Source organism: Ranitomeya variabilis, chromosome 2, assembly GCF_051348905.1.
Source record: "Ranitomeya variabilis isolate aRanVar5 chromosome 2, aRanVar5.hap1, whole genome shotgun sequence".
Lineage (NCBI taxonomy): Eukaryota > Metazoa > Chordata > Amphibia > Anura > Dendrobatidae > Ranitomeya > Ranitomeya variabilis.
In genome coordinates, this window is record NC_135233.1 from 185,127,628 (window position 1) to 185,143,867 (window position 16,240).

The 16,240-nt window shown below is 45.0% G+C and overlaps 1 protein-coding gene across 1 annotated transcript in view; it reads right to left on the minus strand.

Annotated features, from left to right (window-relative positions):
* Positions 1–15,801: 15,801 nt before the first annotated feature.
* SERAC1 (serine active site containing 1) overlaps positions 15,802–16,240 on the minus strand; it is a 398,196-nt gene continuing 397,757 nt past the window's right edge. The window contains exon 17 of the mRNA XM_077283287.1: positions 15,802–16,056. Within this exon, the coding sequence (XP_077139402.1) occupies positions 15,917–16,056 (140 nt within the window). The 3' untranslated portion in view covers positions 15,802–15,916. The remainder of the gene's footprint in view (positions 16,057–16,240) is intronic.

Consider the following 16,240-nt stretch of genomic DNA (forward strand, 5'->3'; position numbering starts at 1 on the left):
AATAACAGGGAATACTGGGAACCTGGCAGGGGATATATGTGACGCTGACTGAATGACACGAGGAAGGCAAGACTGTAAAAGACAAAACAGGTAGGCAGGTACACAAAAGGACAGAAGGTAAACAAGGTAATAATAGCAGGCTGAGGACGGAGAGACCAGAAGACGTGGGGCCAGAGTCACATGAAAAGCACAAATGGTATTGTGTCTCAGGGCTCAATGGATCACTGAAATCAATCTTAAACACATGTGATAATTAGATTTCCAGGTGATTCTAATTAAAGGAAAACTACTTTAAAATAATGTTCCACATTATTAAGCAGGCAATAGTTTTCAAGTAACATGGGAAAGAAAAAGCATCTCTCTGCTGCTCAAAAGCATCAAATAGTGCAATGCCTCGGTCAAGGGATGAAGATGAGTCGCCCGCTAGGGCCGTGGGGTACCCGGTAGCAGGGTTCACAGGGGGATGTCACAGTGGTGACCCGGTCCGTGGCCCTGGGCGCCCATTTGGTATTCAGACAGTGGGGACCGACGCTGTTTTAAGGGGTCCTCTGGGATGATGTTATGGCAGTTAGATGGTATAACTTCCCACAGGTGAAGTATATCCCTAGGGCTCATGGTGTGTAGATGGAAGATGGTGAATGGCGCAGTAAAGAACGAGGACACATGTTTGCAGTCTCTTTACCTGGTTTACTGAAGACTTCAGGCAGCCACAGTCCAGGGCACCAGATCACATGGCAGGCAGGGTCCGGCCGGCTTGGAAGCAAATCCAGAGTTCCCCTTTACCAGATGGAGATGAAAGCCTTCCTCTAGCGCGGTGGTGTTGTAGTCCCTTACTGTCTATGGCTTCAGATAAGGTCCTCAGTTATTCTCTCTGTCCCCCATAAAGGATAGGACAATACCTGCATGACAGGTAGCTCGAGCCTTTTTACAGGGACTCTAACACGCCCCGGGCTCTATGTGTTACTGTGTCTTCAGGTGTGTGTGGTGGACAGGTAACTTGCAGTTCAGCTGTCCTGCCGGTCTCTGCTGTGAGTCGTAGAGCCCCTTACAACCTCGGTATTCCGGCTACCGGTGATCTGCGCTTCAGAGGGAGATAGTTCATTCACAGCTGGTCTCCCCTGATGTCACTCTCCTGTGCTTCGCTCTCCTTCATGCTCACTGAACAATGTCCTTTCTTTCTGTATGTCTCTTTCCAGGAGCTGTAGTACTTCAGATTAACTGGCCCCTTCAGACCTTCTGACACTTTATGTCGGTCTGCTCTCTTCTCTGTCACTTTCTGAATGGAACTGAACTCTTTCTCTCCAGATCAGAATGTATTTATAGGGGAGTTCACCCTAAACTAGGCTTAGAGCTCCCCCTTCTGGTCTGGAGTGTGAACATGTTGTATGCATTGTGGTTACCTGAAAAAAGATCTCCTTCATCGCTGCCAGGCGTAACATCACTCTCCCCGTGAGGAAAGCAATGCTACTATGACGACCAGGACCCTGGGGCATCACACTCCCCCCCCATTAAATCCAGTACTCCCGGACTGGGAAAAGAAAACAACAGATTACAGGTTAAATAATGCAAACATTTTTGAAAAACATTCGAACACTTTTGGCTTTGAACGTTGCAACAAGTTTATAAATGTACATCTGGTCTTATACCAGGGTGTCCTTATTTATAAATGAAAGTACTGATGTGAGGGACTCATCATAAACCCCAAATGTAGGGTTTGGGCAGGCTACAAGGCATATCCAGACCCAGGGTTCGCCACGCCAGATGGTTTTGCTTAGGGTCTGTGAAGAAACAAGCAAACAAGGCCCTACCCACGCCGGCAAGTGGGTAGAACCAGGGTGCACCTTGAGGGTGCCAACTATGTACAGATACAGTTTTTGGGTAATTCACTGTCCATCACCCTATTTTCCATTTTAAACCTGTAACAAATGTAAGCAAGCAATTCAAACAGGTAACAGTAATTATTGCCATTTTTAATCCCTGTACCTGGCTGGGATTTGACCTTTGGTACTTCGGGTAGATCTGCGTAGTTCCTGATCTAACTTGTCTGCTGTTTCTGTAGTGGACCCACTAATGTGTGTACTACTTGTAGGCCAGCATTGTATTGGCAAACTGGGCAAGCGTCTACGTCTTCTTAGATTCACCATAGGTCTGACATATTCACCAAAAGCAGAGGGTGGATTCTCCGGTTCCACTGCTGGGGTGACATTTGTTGCTGGAACCTGTTGGTGCAAAGAGTCTTCTGGTTCAGGATGGCCTGGAATCACATTTTTTTCTGGTATTTCCAGCTGTGGAAAAGTCAAGACAGGTATCACTATGGCCTGATGCACTTGAGTCCAAGACTGGCGAAAATCTTCAAGAACGGTGTGAATTCTCTTTTCTTCTTCTTCCATGGGCGGAGATGTTCCTGGATCTGTTTCTTTGTTCCTCAGTTTATCAGGGCATACTTTGAGATGGTCTCTGGATACTGCAGTTGAAGTTTCTCCTCCATCTTTACTGATAAGGCATACTTTCGTACGTTCTGCTTCCCACTGGTCGTCAAGTTTGTGCAGTCTTCTTTTTACATTTGAGCACTTGTTCACCTGGTGACAAGGGAATTGCAGGGGCACGTTGGTTATAGTCTCTCTCTTGCTTTTGTCTCGCTTGTGATAGACTTCTTTCGACACACTCTTGTACTTGGTGGTACTTTTGTTGTCTCTTGGTATCCCAATCTGCATCTGGTGAGGTATTTTCTGGGGTTAGGACTCCCATGTCAAGATCAACTGGTAGTTTACTAGATCTTCCTCTCATCATATATGCTGGAGTGCAGTTGGTGGAATTCACTGGAATGTGGTTGTACGAGTCTACCAAGTCTGGCAACTTATCTGGCCTTAAATTACTTTCATGTAAAGGCAAGGTCTTGAGCAAGTCAATCACTACTTGGTTCATCTTTTCACACATTTCGTTGGTTTGCGGGTGATACGGAGTTGTTCTGATCTTTTTGCATCCATACAGGTTGCAGAATTCTTGAAACACTTCCGCTTCAAAGGCTGGGCCTTGTTCACTGAGTACTTTCTCTGGGTATCCGTGTGGTCTACAGAAGTGTTGCTGGAAAGCTTTGGCTGCGGTCTTTGCTGTCTGATTCTTGACAGGTACAACTATCAGGAATCTGGAGTAGTGATCCACAATAGTCAAAGTGTAGACATTGCTTGACCGGCTTGGAGTTAGCTTCACGTGGCCTAAGGCCACCAGTTCAAGTGGCTGTTTGGTGACTATGGGCTGTTGGGGAGCCCTCTGGCGGTCACGGTCCTTTCTGCGCAAGCTACATCGGCCACACTCTCGGCACCACTTTTCGATGGCTTTTCTCCTGCCACCCCAGTAGAACCTTCCACAAAGTAGGATCTCTAACTTCTTCCATCCAAAGTGTCCTGCTCCATCGTGGTACGCTTCCAGAACCATTGGCACATCTTGTCTTGGGACGACTATCTGCCAGACCAGCTTGTGAGTGCGTGGGTCAATACTCCTCTGACACAGCTTACCATCGTACATAAACAGTTTGCCTTTCTCTTTCCACAGCTGTTGAGTCTCTTGTGGAGCATCTGGACCAGGGTGTGAATTGGCTTGCGTCAGCACCTACTTGACCAGACGGGCCGCGGGGTCACTGTCCTGTGTCTCTGCACACCCATGGTGGAGCAATGGGTTCAGCGTGGCTTCTTGCTTGTTTCTGTGCCTGTTCCTCACATAATGGGAATACTGAGTTGCCTTAGGGTGATGGAAAGCTGGCAACTCTATTTCTTCAAGTGTTTCTGAATCTTCTCCCATCTCTGGCAAGTTGGGCATCCTGGACAAGGTATCAGCATTCGCATTCTTGTGCCCCGCAAGGTACTTGATGGTGAACTCGTAATTGGACAACCGGGCCATCCATCGCTGCTCCAAAGCACCTAGTCTTCCTGTCTCCAGGTGTGTCAGCGGATTGTTGTCCGTGTAGATGGTGAATCTTGCCGAGGCCAGGTAAGCTTGAACCTCTCTGTCACTGCCCAGATGATAGCGAGGAACTCCAGCTTAAAGGAACTATAGTTCTCGGGGTTCCTTTCGGTGGGGCGAAGTTTCCTGCTGGCGTAGGCAATTGCCCTTTTTTTGCCTTTCTGTACCTGGGACAACACGGCTCCCAGTCCCATGTTGCTGGCGTCTGTGTACAACACAAACGGTTGGTCATATTCAGGGTAAGCCAGTACCTCATCTCCCATGAGAGCCAACTTCAATCGAGTGAAGGATCTCTCCAGCCCGTCGTCCCAGTCAAATGGGGTATTCTTACCCTTGGTTTTCTTGGATTGGCCCACTAAAAGGTCTTGTAGTGGTGTGGCTATCTTGGTGAAGTCTTTGATAAATCTTCTGTAGTAGCCTACCAACCCGAGGAACTGCCAGACTTCATGGAGGTTGCTGGGCTTTGGCCAGTCTCTGATCACGGTGACCTTGTAAGGGTCTGGTTAAACTCCTTTGGCGCTCACCACATGGCCCAGGTACTGTACTTTGGGCTTTAACAGATGGCATTTGGATGGTTTTACCTTTAAGCCAAAGTTGGACAGAGCTTCGAACACCTCGGCCAGGTGCTTCAGGTGGTCCTCATAAGTCTTGGAGAAGACGATGACATCGTCCAGGTAAAACAAGACGGATTCAAAGCTCTTGTGCCCGAGACAGCACTCCATCATCCTCTGAAACATTCCTGGGGCGTTACACAGTCCGATTGGCATGTAGTTGAATTCACAGAGACCCATCGGTGTGGTGAAGGCCATCTTTTCCTTATCTGCCTCTGCTACGGGAACCTGCCAGTACCCACTGGTGAGATCCAAGGTAGAGAAGTAGTTAGCAGATTTTAAAGCAGCTAGTGACTCTTCTATTCTAGGCAATGGGTATGCATCCTTGTGTGTAATGCGGTTTATCTGCCTATAATCTACACACATTCTCATGGTGCCATCCTTTTTCCTGATGAGGCCTAATGGAGCTGTCCAGGGGCTACAACTATCTCTGATTACCCCAGCCTCTTTCATCTCTCGTAACATGTCTTTGGCACACTGATAATGAGCTGGAGGTACAGGCCGGTATCTCTCTTTAATGGGCGGATGATCTCCCATGGGGATATGATGTTGAATCCCTTTTACCTTCCCAAAATCTAGTGGGTGTTTGCTGAATACTCGCTCATACTCATGGACCACCCGGTAAGCCCCTTGTTTTTGGTGTGATGGTGTAGAGTCAGTGCCCACGTGTAATTTCTGACACCAATCTTGCATTTGTCCTGCAGAGCCATTGTCCTCCACCTGGTTGGACGGGACCAAGGTTTCTGTTGCCTGTAGTACATTATTATCAACAGTAAACAGTTTGGCAAGTGTGGCATATTTGGTTAGGTGGACCTCCTTCTCTCCACAGTTAAGGACACGTACTGGTACCCTCCCCTTGCAGACTTCAACCACCCCTATGGCTGTCAGGATTGTTGGCCTACTATCTGAATACACAGGTTCTACCAGGGCCTGGTAGTCTTTACCTCTGAGGCCTATTGCTGCCAGACACCATATTAACATTTCACTTCTGGGGGGTATTGCGATGGGGATTGAATCACTCACTGAGGCACGGCCAATTTCTCCACCAGATAGTTCTACCTGCTGTCTCTGCACCAGAGCTCTGATTTCTTTCTGCAGGACACGTTGTTCACTGGAACCAGCAGTTTCGGCCACCTGTTGTAATAAGACAATAACCTCTGCAAGACAATTTTTTATGACATTAGTACCAATGGTCATCATGGGTTTAAGTTCAGGTCGGTTAATATCAACAATCACCATTCCTTGGGCCTTCAATTCTAGCCACCTTACCTTAATGGTGACCTCTTTGTACCCCACCTGTGGCAATGGCTGACCGTTACTGGCTACTATTGTCAAATCATCAACTGGGCCATAATTAATGTCTGTGTCAGCCCAATAACGCTTATAAAGAATGTAAACCATTGTCGTCACCTGAGAGCCAGTGTCCAATAAAGCATTCATCAGGATGCCGTTGATCACAATGGGGAGAACTGGTCGTCCTCTGACGTACATGGCTCGCAAGTTTTGTGGGCCTGGTCGTCCTATTCCTCGGGGTTGGCCCTCTACCCCAGGGGTCGCTCGTTTAAATGACAGTACCTTGCGATGTGTCCTGCCTGGTTGCAGCAGCGGCAGATGGGTCATCCGTCCTGATGATAGCGATCGTTGTCTCTCCCTCTGGTCCGCGGGATCCTCTTCTGTCATCACCAGGGAACTTCCTCCAGTCTGGAAGCCAGCTTGATCTTCTTTTTCAGCGATTCCTGCAGGGACTGCATGGTTTTAGCTAGTGCAACTATGCTTTCAGTCAGTTCCTGGACCTGGAGGCACAGTCCGGTAGAAGAGTCATCATCCAGGATCTGTTCGTCGGCCTCAACTGTGACCTGATGATATGCCACCTCCTGGTGGTACGTGAGAGCTGGATGCCTATGGGGCACTGTGCGGCTGGGCTGAGGTTCGTGCAGCACCCAGATGGCCCTGTCCTTAAATTGCGCAAAGTCCAGGTCAGGGTTTTGCAAGGCCAGGATGCGCAGCTGTGTCCTGTGGTTGCTGAACAGGAGACCCTCAATGAACTGTTCCTTTAAGAGTTTGTCTATATCCTGCACGCTGTTAGGGTCAACCTGTCTGATGGCCCGCAGTGCCTCCTGGAGATTAAGGGCATAGTCCCGTATGCTATCCTGTGCTCTCTGCTTGCACCCAAAGAACTTCATTTTGATTTCTGCAGCGGTGCGGGTGTCAAAGGTGGTTTTAAGTTTAACAAATATCTGCTGCACAGTTCCTTTTTCCATATTTATCCAGGATTTCACTTCTCTTAGGGCTGCGCCTATCAATTGTCAATTAAGATGCTGACCTTTTGATGCCCGGTCAGGGGATATACCTCAAATAGGCTGCAGAGTCTTTCTTTAAAGTCACTTAATGTATGGGACTCCCCAGAATATTGTGGAAGGCAGGCAGCTCCAGGAATATAGGGCATGGACAACGGCATGATGGGCGCTGTAGCTACAGCGGGGTCCGGCCTGCGGGTAGAAGCTGCGGGGCCTGGTGGCACTATAAGGCCTGCAGGTGCGTCTGCGGCGGGGCCCGGGGATGCGGCTGCATCCCCCACAGGGTCTTCCGGTATCACAGGGACTGCGGCTGCGTCCGGCGCGATTACTTCCCCCTGGTCTGACATAGCTTCTCCCCCTTGCTAACCTCATAGCGGCCGGTGTCACTCCTCCGGAGTCTGCAGCGGTTCCTCCGGTGCGTCGCTCGGCACTTTGCAGCGTCCTCACTTCTGGCTCTGCTGTACGGCGTCTTCACTTCCGGCTTTCTCTCGCAGCACGGCACCCGTTTTCTTCTTTGCGCTCTTTCCATCTGGCTCCGCCCACAAAGGTATGTCTCCTCCTCGCGCTCCACGCGGCGCGGCAATGGCGGCAGTTTTTTCGGCAATTCACAATGCACAGTCTCACAACACAACACAGTCTCTTAGGCGCACATGACCCAATTCTCAGGGTTGGTCCATCCTGTTCGTGACCCCAAGATGAGTCGCCCGCCAGGGCCATATGGTACCCAGTACCGGGGTTCACAGGGGGATGTCATGGTGGCGACCCGGTCCGTGGTTCTGGGCGCCCATGTACAGTTAAGTCCATATATATTTGGACAGAGACAACATTTTCTAATTTTGGTTATAGACATTACCACAATGAATTTTAAACAAAACAATTCAGATGCAGTTGAAGTTCAGACTTTCAGCTTTCATTTGAGGGTATCCACATTAAAATTGGATGAAGGGTTTAGGAGTTTCAGCTCCTTAACATGTGCCACCCTGTTTTTAAAGGGACCAAAAGTAATTGGACAGATTCAATAATTTTAAATAAAATGTTCATTTTTAGTACTTGGTTGAAAACCCTTTGTTGGCAATGACTGCCTGAAGTCTTGAACACATGGACATCCCAGACGCTGTGTTTCCTCTTTTTTGATGCTCTGCCAGGCCTTCACTGCGGTGGTTTTCAGTTGCTGTTTGTTTGTGGCCCTTTCTGTCTGAAGTTTAGTCTTTAACAAGTGAAATGCATACTCAATTGGGTTGAGATCAGGTGACTGACTTAGCCATTCAAGAATATTCCACTTCTTTGCTTTAAAAAACTCCTGGGTTGCTTTGGCTTTATGTTTTGGGTCATTGTCCATCTGTAGTATGAAACGACGACCAATCAGTTTTGCTGCATTTGGTGGATCTGAGCACACATTATGTCTCTGAACACCTCAGAATTCATTTGGCTGCTTCTGTCCTGTGTCACATCATCAATAAACACCAGTGACCCAGTGCCACTGGCAGCCATGCATGCCCAAGCCATCATCCTGCATCCGCCATGTTTTACAGATGATGTGGTTTGCTTTGGATCATGAGCTGTACGTCTTCGCCATACTTTTCTCTTTCCCTCATTCTGGTAGAGGTTGATCTGGGTTTCATCTGTCCAAAGAATTTTCTTCCAGAACTGTGCTGTTTTTTTTAGATGTTTTTTTGAGCAAAGTCCAGTCTAGCCTTTTTATTCTTGATGCTTATGAGTGGCTTGCACTGTGCAGTGAACCCTCTGTATTTACTTTCATGCAGTCTTCTCTTTATGGTAGATTTGGATATTGATACGCCTACCTCCTGGAGAGTGTTGTTCACTTGGTTGGCTGTTGTGAAGGGGTTTCTCTTCACCATGGAGATTATTCTGCAATCATCCACCACTGTTGTCTTACATGGGCGCTCAGGTCCTTTTGCATTGATGAGTTCACCAGTGCTTTCTTTCTTTCTCATGATGTACCAAACTGTAGATTTTGCCACTCTTAATATTGTAGCAATTTCTCGGATTAGGTTTTCTGTTTTCGCAGCTTAAGGATGGCTTGTTTCACCTGCATGGAGAGCTCCATTGACCTCATGTTTACTTCACAGCAAAACCGTCCAAATGCAAGCACCACACCTCAAATCAACTCCTGCTCTTTTATCTGCTTAATTGAGAATGACATAACGAAGGGATTGCCCACACCTGTCCATCAAATAGCTTTGGAGTCAATTGTCCAATTACTTTTGGTCCCTTTAAAAACAGGGTGGCACATGTTAAGGAGGTGAAACTCATAAACCCTTCATCCCATTTTAATGTGGATACCCTCAAATGAAAGCTGAAAGTCTGAACTTCAACTGCATCTGAATTGTTTTGCTTAAAATTCATTGTGGTAATGTCTATAATCAAAATTAGAAAAATGTTGTCTCTGTTCAAATACTGTATATATGGACCTAACTGTAAAAGGGAAATTGAATAAAGTTTATGTTCGTGACGCCACCTGTGGTATTCGGTCAGTGGTAACCGACGCTGCTTTAAGGGGTCCTCTGGGATGATGTTATGCAGCTAGATGATATACCTTCCACAGGTGAAGTATAACCCCAGGGCTCATGGTGTGTAGCTGGAAGATGATGAATGGTGCAGTAAAAAACGAGGACACATGTTTGCAGTCTCTTTACCTGGTTTACTGAAGACTTCAGGCAGCCACAGTCCAGAGCACCAGATCACAGGGCAGGCAGGGTCCGGCCGGCTTGGAAGCGAATCCAGAGTTCCCCTTTACCAGGTGGAGATGAAAGCCTTCCTCTAGCGCGGTGGTGTTGTAGTCCCTTACTGTCTATGGCTTCAGATAAGGTCCTCACAATTATTCTCTCTGTCCCCCATAAAGGATAGGACAATACCTGCATGACAGGTAACTCAAGCCTTTTTACAGGGACTCTAGCACGCCCCGGGCTTTATGTGTTACTGTGTCTTCAGGTGTGTGTGGAGGACAGGTAACTTGCAGTTCAGCTGTCCTGCCGGTCTCTGCTGTAAGTCGTAGAGCCCCTTACAACCTTGGTATTCCAGCTACCAGTAAACTGCGCTTCAGAGGGAGATAGTTCATTTACAGCTGGTCTCCCCTGGTGTCACTCTCCTGTGCTTCGCTCTCCTTCACGCTCAATGAACAATGTCCTTTCCTTCTGTATGTCTCTTTCCAGGAGCTGTAGTACTTCAGACTACCCGGCCCCTTCAGACCTGCTGACACTTTATGTCGGACTGCTCTCTTCTCTGTCTGTCACTTTCTGAACGGAACTGAACTCTTTCTCTCCAGATCAGAATGTATTTATAGGGGAGTTCGCCCTAAACTAGGCTTAGAGCTCCCCCTTCTGGTCTGGAGTGTGAACATGTTGTATGCATTGTGGTTACCTGATAAAAGATCTCCTTCATCGCTTCCAGGTGTAACATCACTCTCCCCATGAGGAAAGCAATGCTACTGTGACATCCAGGACCCTGGGGCGTCACAAAAACATTAGATATTTCCTGAAAATTTAAGCGTGATCATCGTACTGTTAAGAGATTTGTGGATGAATCTGAGCACAGACGTGTTCGTGCTGATAGAGGCATAATGCCAGGCAAGTTCAACGGATTTAGAGAGCAGCTGCTAAAAAGCCATTACAAACCAGATATTTGAAGCTTCTGGTGCCTCTGGAATCCCTCAAACCTCAAGGTGTAGGATCCTTCAAAGGCTTGCTTTGAGTCATAAACCTACTATTCGGCCCCCCCTAAACAGTGTTCACAAGCAGAAATGGTTGCAGTCGGCACAGACATACATGAAGACTAATTTCCAGTCTTGTTTACTGATGAGTGTCGAGCAACCCTGGATGGACCAGATGGATGGAGTAGTGGATGGTTGGTGGATGGCCACCATGTCCCAACAAGGAGGTGGAGTCATGTTTTGGGCCAGAATCATGGGGAAACAGCTGGTAGGGCCCTTTAAGGTTCCTGAAGGTGTGAAAATGACCTCTGCAAAGTATATAGAGTTTCTAACTGACAACTTTCTTCCATGGTATAAAAAGCAGAAAGTGCCTTTAGGAGCAAAATCATCCTCATGCATGACGATGCACCATCTCATGCTGCAAAGAATACTTCTGAGTCATTGGCTGCTATGGGCATAGAAGGAGATAAACTCATGGTGTGGCCACTAGGGTTGAGCGACTTTTGCTTTTTTAGGATCGAGTTGGGTTTTGTGAAACCCGACCCTCTCAAAAGTCGGATCGCGTGAAATCGGCCGATTATACTGTAAAGTCGGGTTCCGGACCGGAACACGAAACCCAATGCAAGTCAATGTGGATTATTTTTTACATTTACTTAATATCTCTCTCTCTCTCTCTCCCCTCCGTGCAAAGCATATGTTGTGTTTGACTGCGGAAATCACTGCAGCCCAAACGGTAATATGGCTCTATGACGCCGCAGAAACCAGGCCGGAACCTATGTCATCACGCTGCCCACACTCCTTAATTGGCTGAAAAAATGGCGGGGAAGGCGTCACACAAAACGTAACTTTGGCGCCAAGATCGCCGACCACGTGGCCGATCCCACGCTGGAGTCGGGTCGGGTTTCACGAAACCCGACTTTGCCAAAAGTCGGCGACTTTTGAAAATGAACGATCCGTTTCGCTCAACCCTAGTGGCCACCATCTACCCCTGACCTCAACCTCATAGTGAACCTTTGGAGTATCATCAAGCAAAAGATCTATGAGGGTGGGAGGCAGTTTACATCAAAACAGCAGCTCTGGGAGGCTATTCTGACTTCATGCAAAGAAATACAAGCAGAAACTCTCCAAAAACTCATAATTTCAATGGATGCAAGAATAGTGAAGGTGATATTAAAGAAGGGTTCATATGTTAACATGTAACTTGTCCTGTTACGATGTTTTGGCGTTAAATAGCTTTTTTGTTCAGTGAATGTGACCTCCTAATGCTGCAAATTCAACAAATGAGCATTTTCAGTTCTTTAAAACATATCAAATGTTTAGAAATTCTACTGTGCCCACTAATTTGGAACAGTGCATTTTGAGTTTTTATTCATTTTGGAGATTATACTGTTACCATTGGGAGGTTTCTTCAATAAAATTCGATGTCTACTGTACTCTAATGGGTGATGACTTTTATTAGACTGACTGTCATTTGCACCGACCATTTAGGAAAATCCGACAAAAATATCATTTGCATAAAAATTTGGAACATGGTGTATGTATATATATATATATATATATATATATATATATATATATATATATATATATATACATATATATATATATATATATATATTATATATTCAGTATATATATATATATGTATATATATATGGAAAGACACATATTCTTATCTGTGCTGTCCTGCAGCTGGGGTGACTTCTATCAGGGCAGTGCATGATACTATTTATGTCAGTGGCTCTATCTAAGGCACAATGAGATTTATGGCAGCTGATTTGCATTGGCAGCTTACAGGTAAAGTGCGGGCATCTAGAGTCCCGGGGGGCATGTACTATAGAACAGCCAGCGGTAGTGCAGGAATATTTTGTCTCCTCGCACTACAGTGGAGATAACTACATCAGCGTGCTGCGTACAGAGGCATAGTTAACAGTGGCAGTAACTCTGGGCGGGCCCCCTCAGAGCAAGGGGCCTGGGGCGACCGCACCCTCTGCCCCCCTGGTAGCCACGCTGCTTGTCAATTAACTCACTGATTGTGGGGGTATTAACTGTTTTCCATTTGGCTTCTATGAGAAGTTTGGCTACAGAAAATATATGAAAAGCAATATATTTAATATTTTTAGAGCGAGAGTATGCTAATAATTGAGGAAATATTTATATTTTGCTTCCCTAACTTGGATAAGAGATCAGTAATGTCTTGTTTTAGGGTTTTTAGTTTTGGAGAAGACCAAAACATGTGCATGATATTCCCATTGTTCCCACTATCTCTCCAACAAAGATCAGAAAGGTTTGTAAAAGCTTTCTTTATTCTAGCTGGTGTAAGATGGCATCTAGAGAAAACTTTGTAAGGCCATGTGCACACGTTCAGTATTTTTCGTGTTTTTTTCGCGTTTTTTCGCTATAAAAACGTGATAAAAACGCGAAAAAACGCTTACATATGACTCCCATTATTTTCAGTGTATTCCGCATATTTTGTGCACATGCTGCATTTTTTTCCGCGAAAAAATCGCATTCGCGGAAAAAAAAGCAACATGTTCATTAAATTTGCGGAATTGCGGGGATTCCGCACACCTAGGAGTGCATTGATCTGCTTATTTTCCGCACGGGGCTGTGCCCACCATGCAGGAAGTAAGCAGAATATATGCGGTTGGTACCCAGGGTGGAGGAGAGGAGACTCTCCTCCACGGACTGGGCACCATATAATTGGTCAAAAAAAAAGAATTAAAATAAAAAATAGTGATATACTCACCTTCGATGGCCCCCGGAGTCTTCCTGCCTCTCACCGCTGCATGCTGCCTCTTCGGTTCCTATAGATGGTGTGGTTCAGGACCTGCGATGACGTCGCTGTCTTGTGATTGGTCGCGAGACCGGTCATGTGACCGCTCACGTGACCGCGACGTCATCGAAGGTCCTAAACCACACCATCTATAGGAACGTGATATATAAAGAACCTGGCACTCAACTTGAATTTAAGGTATTTATTCTGTAGTACGATCAAAAAACGTTTCGGCCTGGTGTGGCCTTCGTCAGTTACGTACAGTAGAATGACTGAGTGTCCACTCAGTAGATCTGATGGTTCTTATACTTTATCTGAAGTCTGCTTTTTGTAGCGAGCAGAGAGCACGTCTGAGTGCTGACGATGTGCGGGTCTTGACGCGGTGTCCACCGCTGTCGGAGTGATGCCCGTTCGTACGTAACTGACGAAGGCCACACCAGGCCGAAACGTTTTTTGATCGTACTACAGAATAAATACCTTAAATTCAAGTTGAGTGCCAGGTTCTTTATATATCACATGTATATGGTTTGGGAACCTACCTGTGCACCACCGTAGCAGTGCTCACATGTTTTGACTTACCGCATCTATAGGAACGGACGCCGCTGAGGATATCGTTTGTCTGCAGAGGGTGAGTATAACCATTTTTTAAATTATTTTTAAACATTCTATCTTTTACTATAGATGATGCATAAGCAGCATCTATAGTAAAAAGTTGGTCACTATGTTTGACAAGTGTGACCAACCTGTCAGTCAGTTTTCCAAGCGATGCTACAGATCGCTAATTACGCTTGCAAAATGCTAAAAAAACGGGAAAAAAAACGCAAAAAAAAAAAATGCGGATTTCTTGCAGAAAATTTCCGGTTTTCTTCAGGAAATTTCTGCAAGAAATCCTGACGTGTGCACATACCCTAAAAGTTTTCATGTATGTTGGCATTGATTTTAGTTTTGTAAAACAATTTAAAGGCACGTTGCCAATTCTCAAGAGGAAATGTTTTATTTAAGTTAGATTCCCATTTATATAGAGGGGTTAATTTTGAGATCAATTTGTCTGCATTCATGAAAGCATAAATGCTCTTCATTTTCCAAAACAAGCTTGAATCTGGAATATTTAAGAGAAGGGAGATAGCACGAGGAAGTACAATAGGGTACAATAGGGAGTTTTAGCTTGTGCCTCATGAATTTACTAAGGGAAATGAAATTGAGGAGTTCTTCATCTGGTGAGTTGTACAGGCTTTTAAGAGTTTTGAAATTAACAATAATATCTTTGTTTGTGCTGATAACTAGAGAAGAACAATCCTTAATTTCCAATTGTATCCATTTCCAAAATGAGAATTCTGGAAGAGGGATTTGGAAAATAGTTATTGGAATATTCTCTAGTGGAATATTAGAAGTATTACAGTATGTTTAGTTAACTTGTACAGTCTTTTCCACTAGACAATAGTCGCTTTTAGGCTGTGTGCACACCTTCAGGATTTTTCGAGTTTTTTCCGCATTTTTTCGCTATAAAAATGCAATAAAACCGCATACATTAAGCATCCTATTATTAGAATGCAATCCGCAATTTTTGTGCACATGTTGTGTTTTTTTTTCGCGGCGGAATCGCATTACGGAAAAAAAACGAAGCATGTTCATTCTTTGTGCGGAATCGCAGGCATTCTGCACACATCAGAATGCATTGATCCGCTTACTTTCCGCATGTGGCTATGCCCACCATGCGGCAAGTAAGCGGATCATGTGCGGTTGGTACCCAGGATGGAGGAGAGGAGACTCATTATTGGGACCGGAGCACTGCGAAGAGCGGGAATGCTGCCGGGGACACCGGAAGATAAGAATCTTTATTATTATTTTTAACGTTCTATCTTTTTACTATTGATGCTGCATAGGCAGCATCAATAGTAAAAAGTTGGTCACACCTGTCAAACACTATTTGACACAAGTGTGAAAAACCTGTCAATCAGTTTTCCAAGCAAATGTTTTCCAAGCATTCTGCAAGCTAAAAACGTTTGCAAAACGCTAGTGTTTAGAAGGAATACACATGCCAATTCCGCATGCGATATACTCGCGGCAGGAGTAGCGGAATTGCCCTAGAAATTTCCGCAGCAATTCTGCAACGTGTGCACTTAGCCTTAATAAGAAATTAGTGGGAAGTGGGAGAGAGGGAACCAATGGGTGAATTAGAATTTATTTGCTTCGTAGTACACTTGGATGTTGGGTAAAGGGAAACCACCTCTCTTCTTTGTATTGAACAGGATATTTTTTTAAATTCTAGGGGGTTTGTTACTCCAGATGTAATTGGAAAGTTGCTTGTGTAAGTTCCGCAACCAGGATTCAGAGATTAAGACAATGCATTTTTTTTAAGACAAAACTGTTCTTCTCTGTTCTGTCTAATATAGATTGGTCCAAGTTGTTGACCTACCCTCTATATTCTCCATGGATAGGACTTGCCTTTATAAGATAACCCCTTTAAAAATGCAAAAAAAACTAATATTAACGATCATGTTATTATTGTACAATTATTGGAGGCATACATTTTACAATTAGCTGTCACTTCATAAAAAAGTGTGAGATATAAATATAAAAGACTGAGACTTTTTTCATCATGTCATTGCTTTTTAAGGTCAATTTCCAGTGCATCAATGATGAACTCCAAAGTTTGTTGATAGATGAGTGAATCCTTACTCTTTGGCTTGCATATATTAAGGTGGTTTACTTGTACAGGAATAATTTTGCCAATACCCAAATCTGAATAAAAATAATAAGAAAAATACATTCTTATTAATTAAATTGTGTCCACATATTATTCCTAAAGCAAGAATGCTGCTATTCATTGACAGCACAATGACGTTACATACCTATTCTTAATACAGCGATTAAATAAGTAATTTTCTCATATGCTAATAATCAAAAAGAAAGAATTGCAAACTTT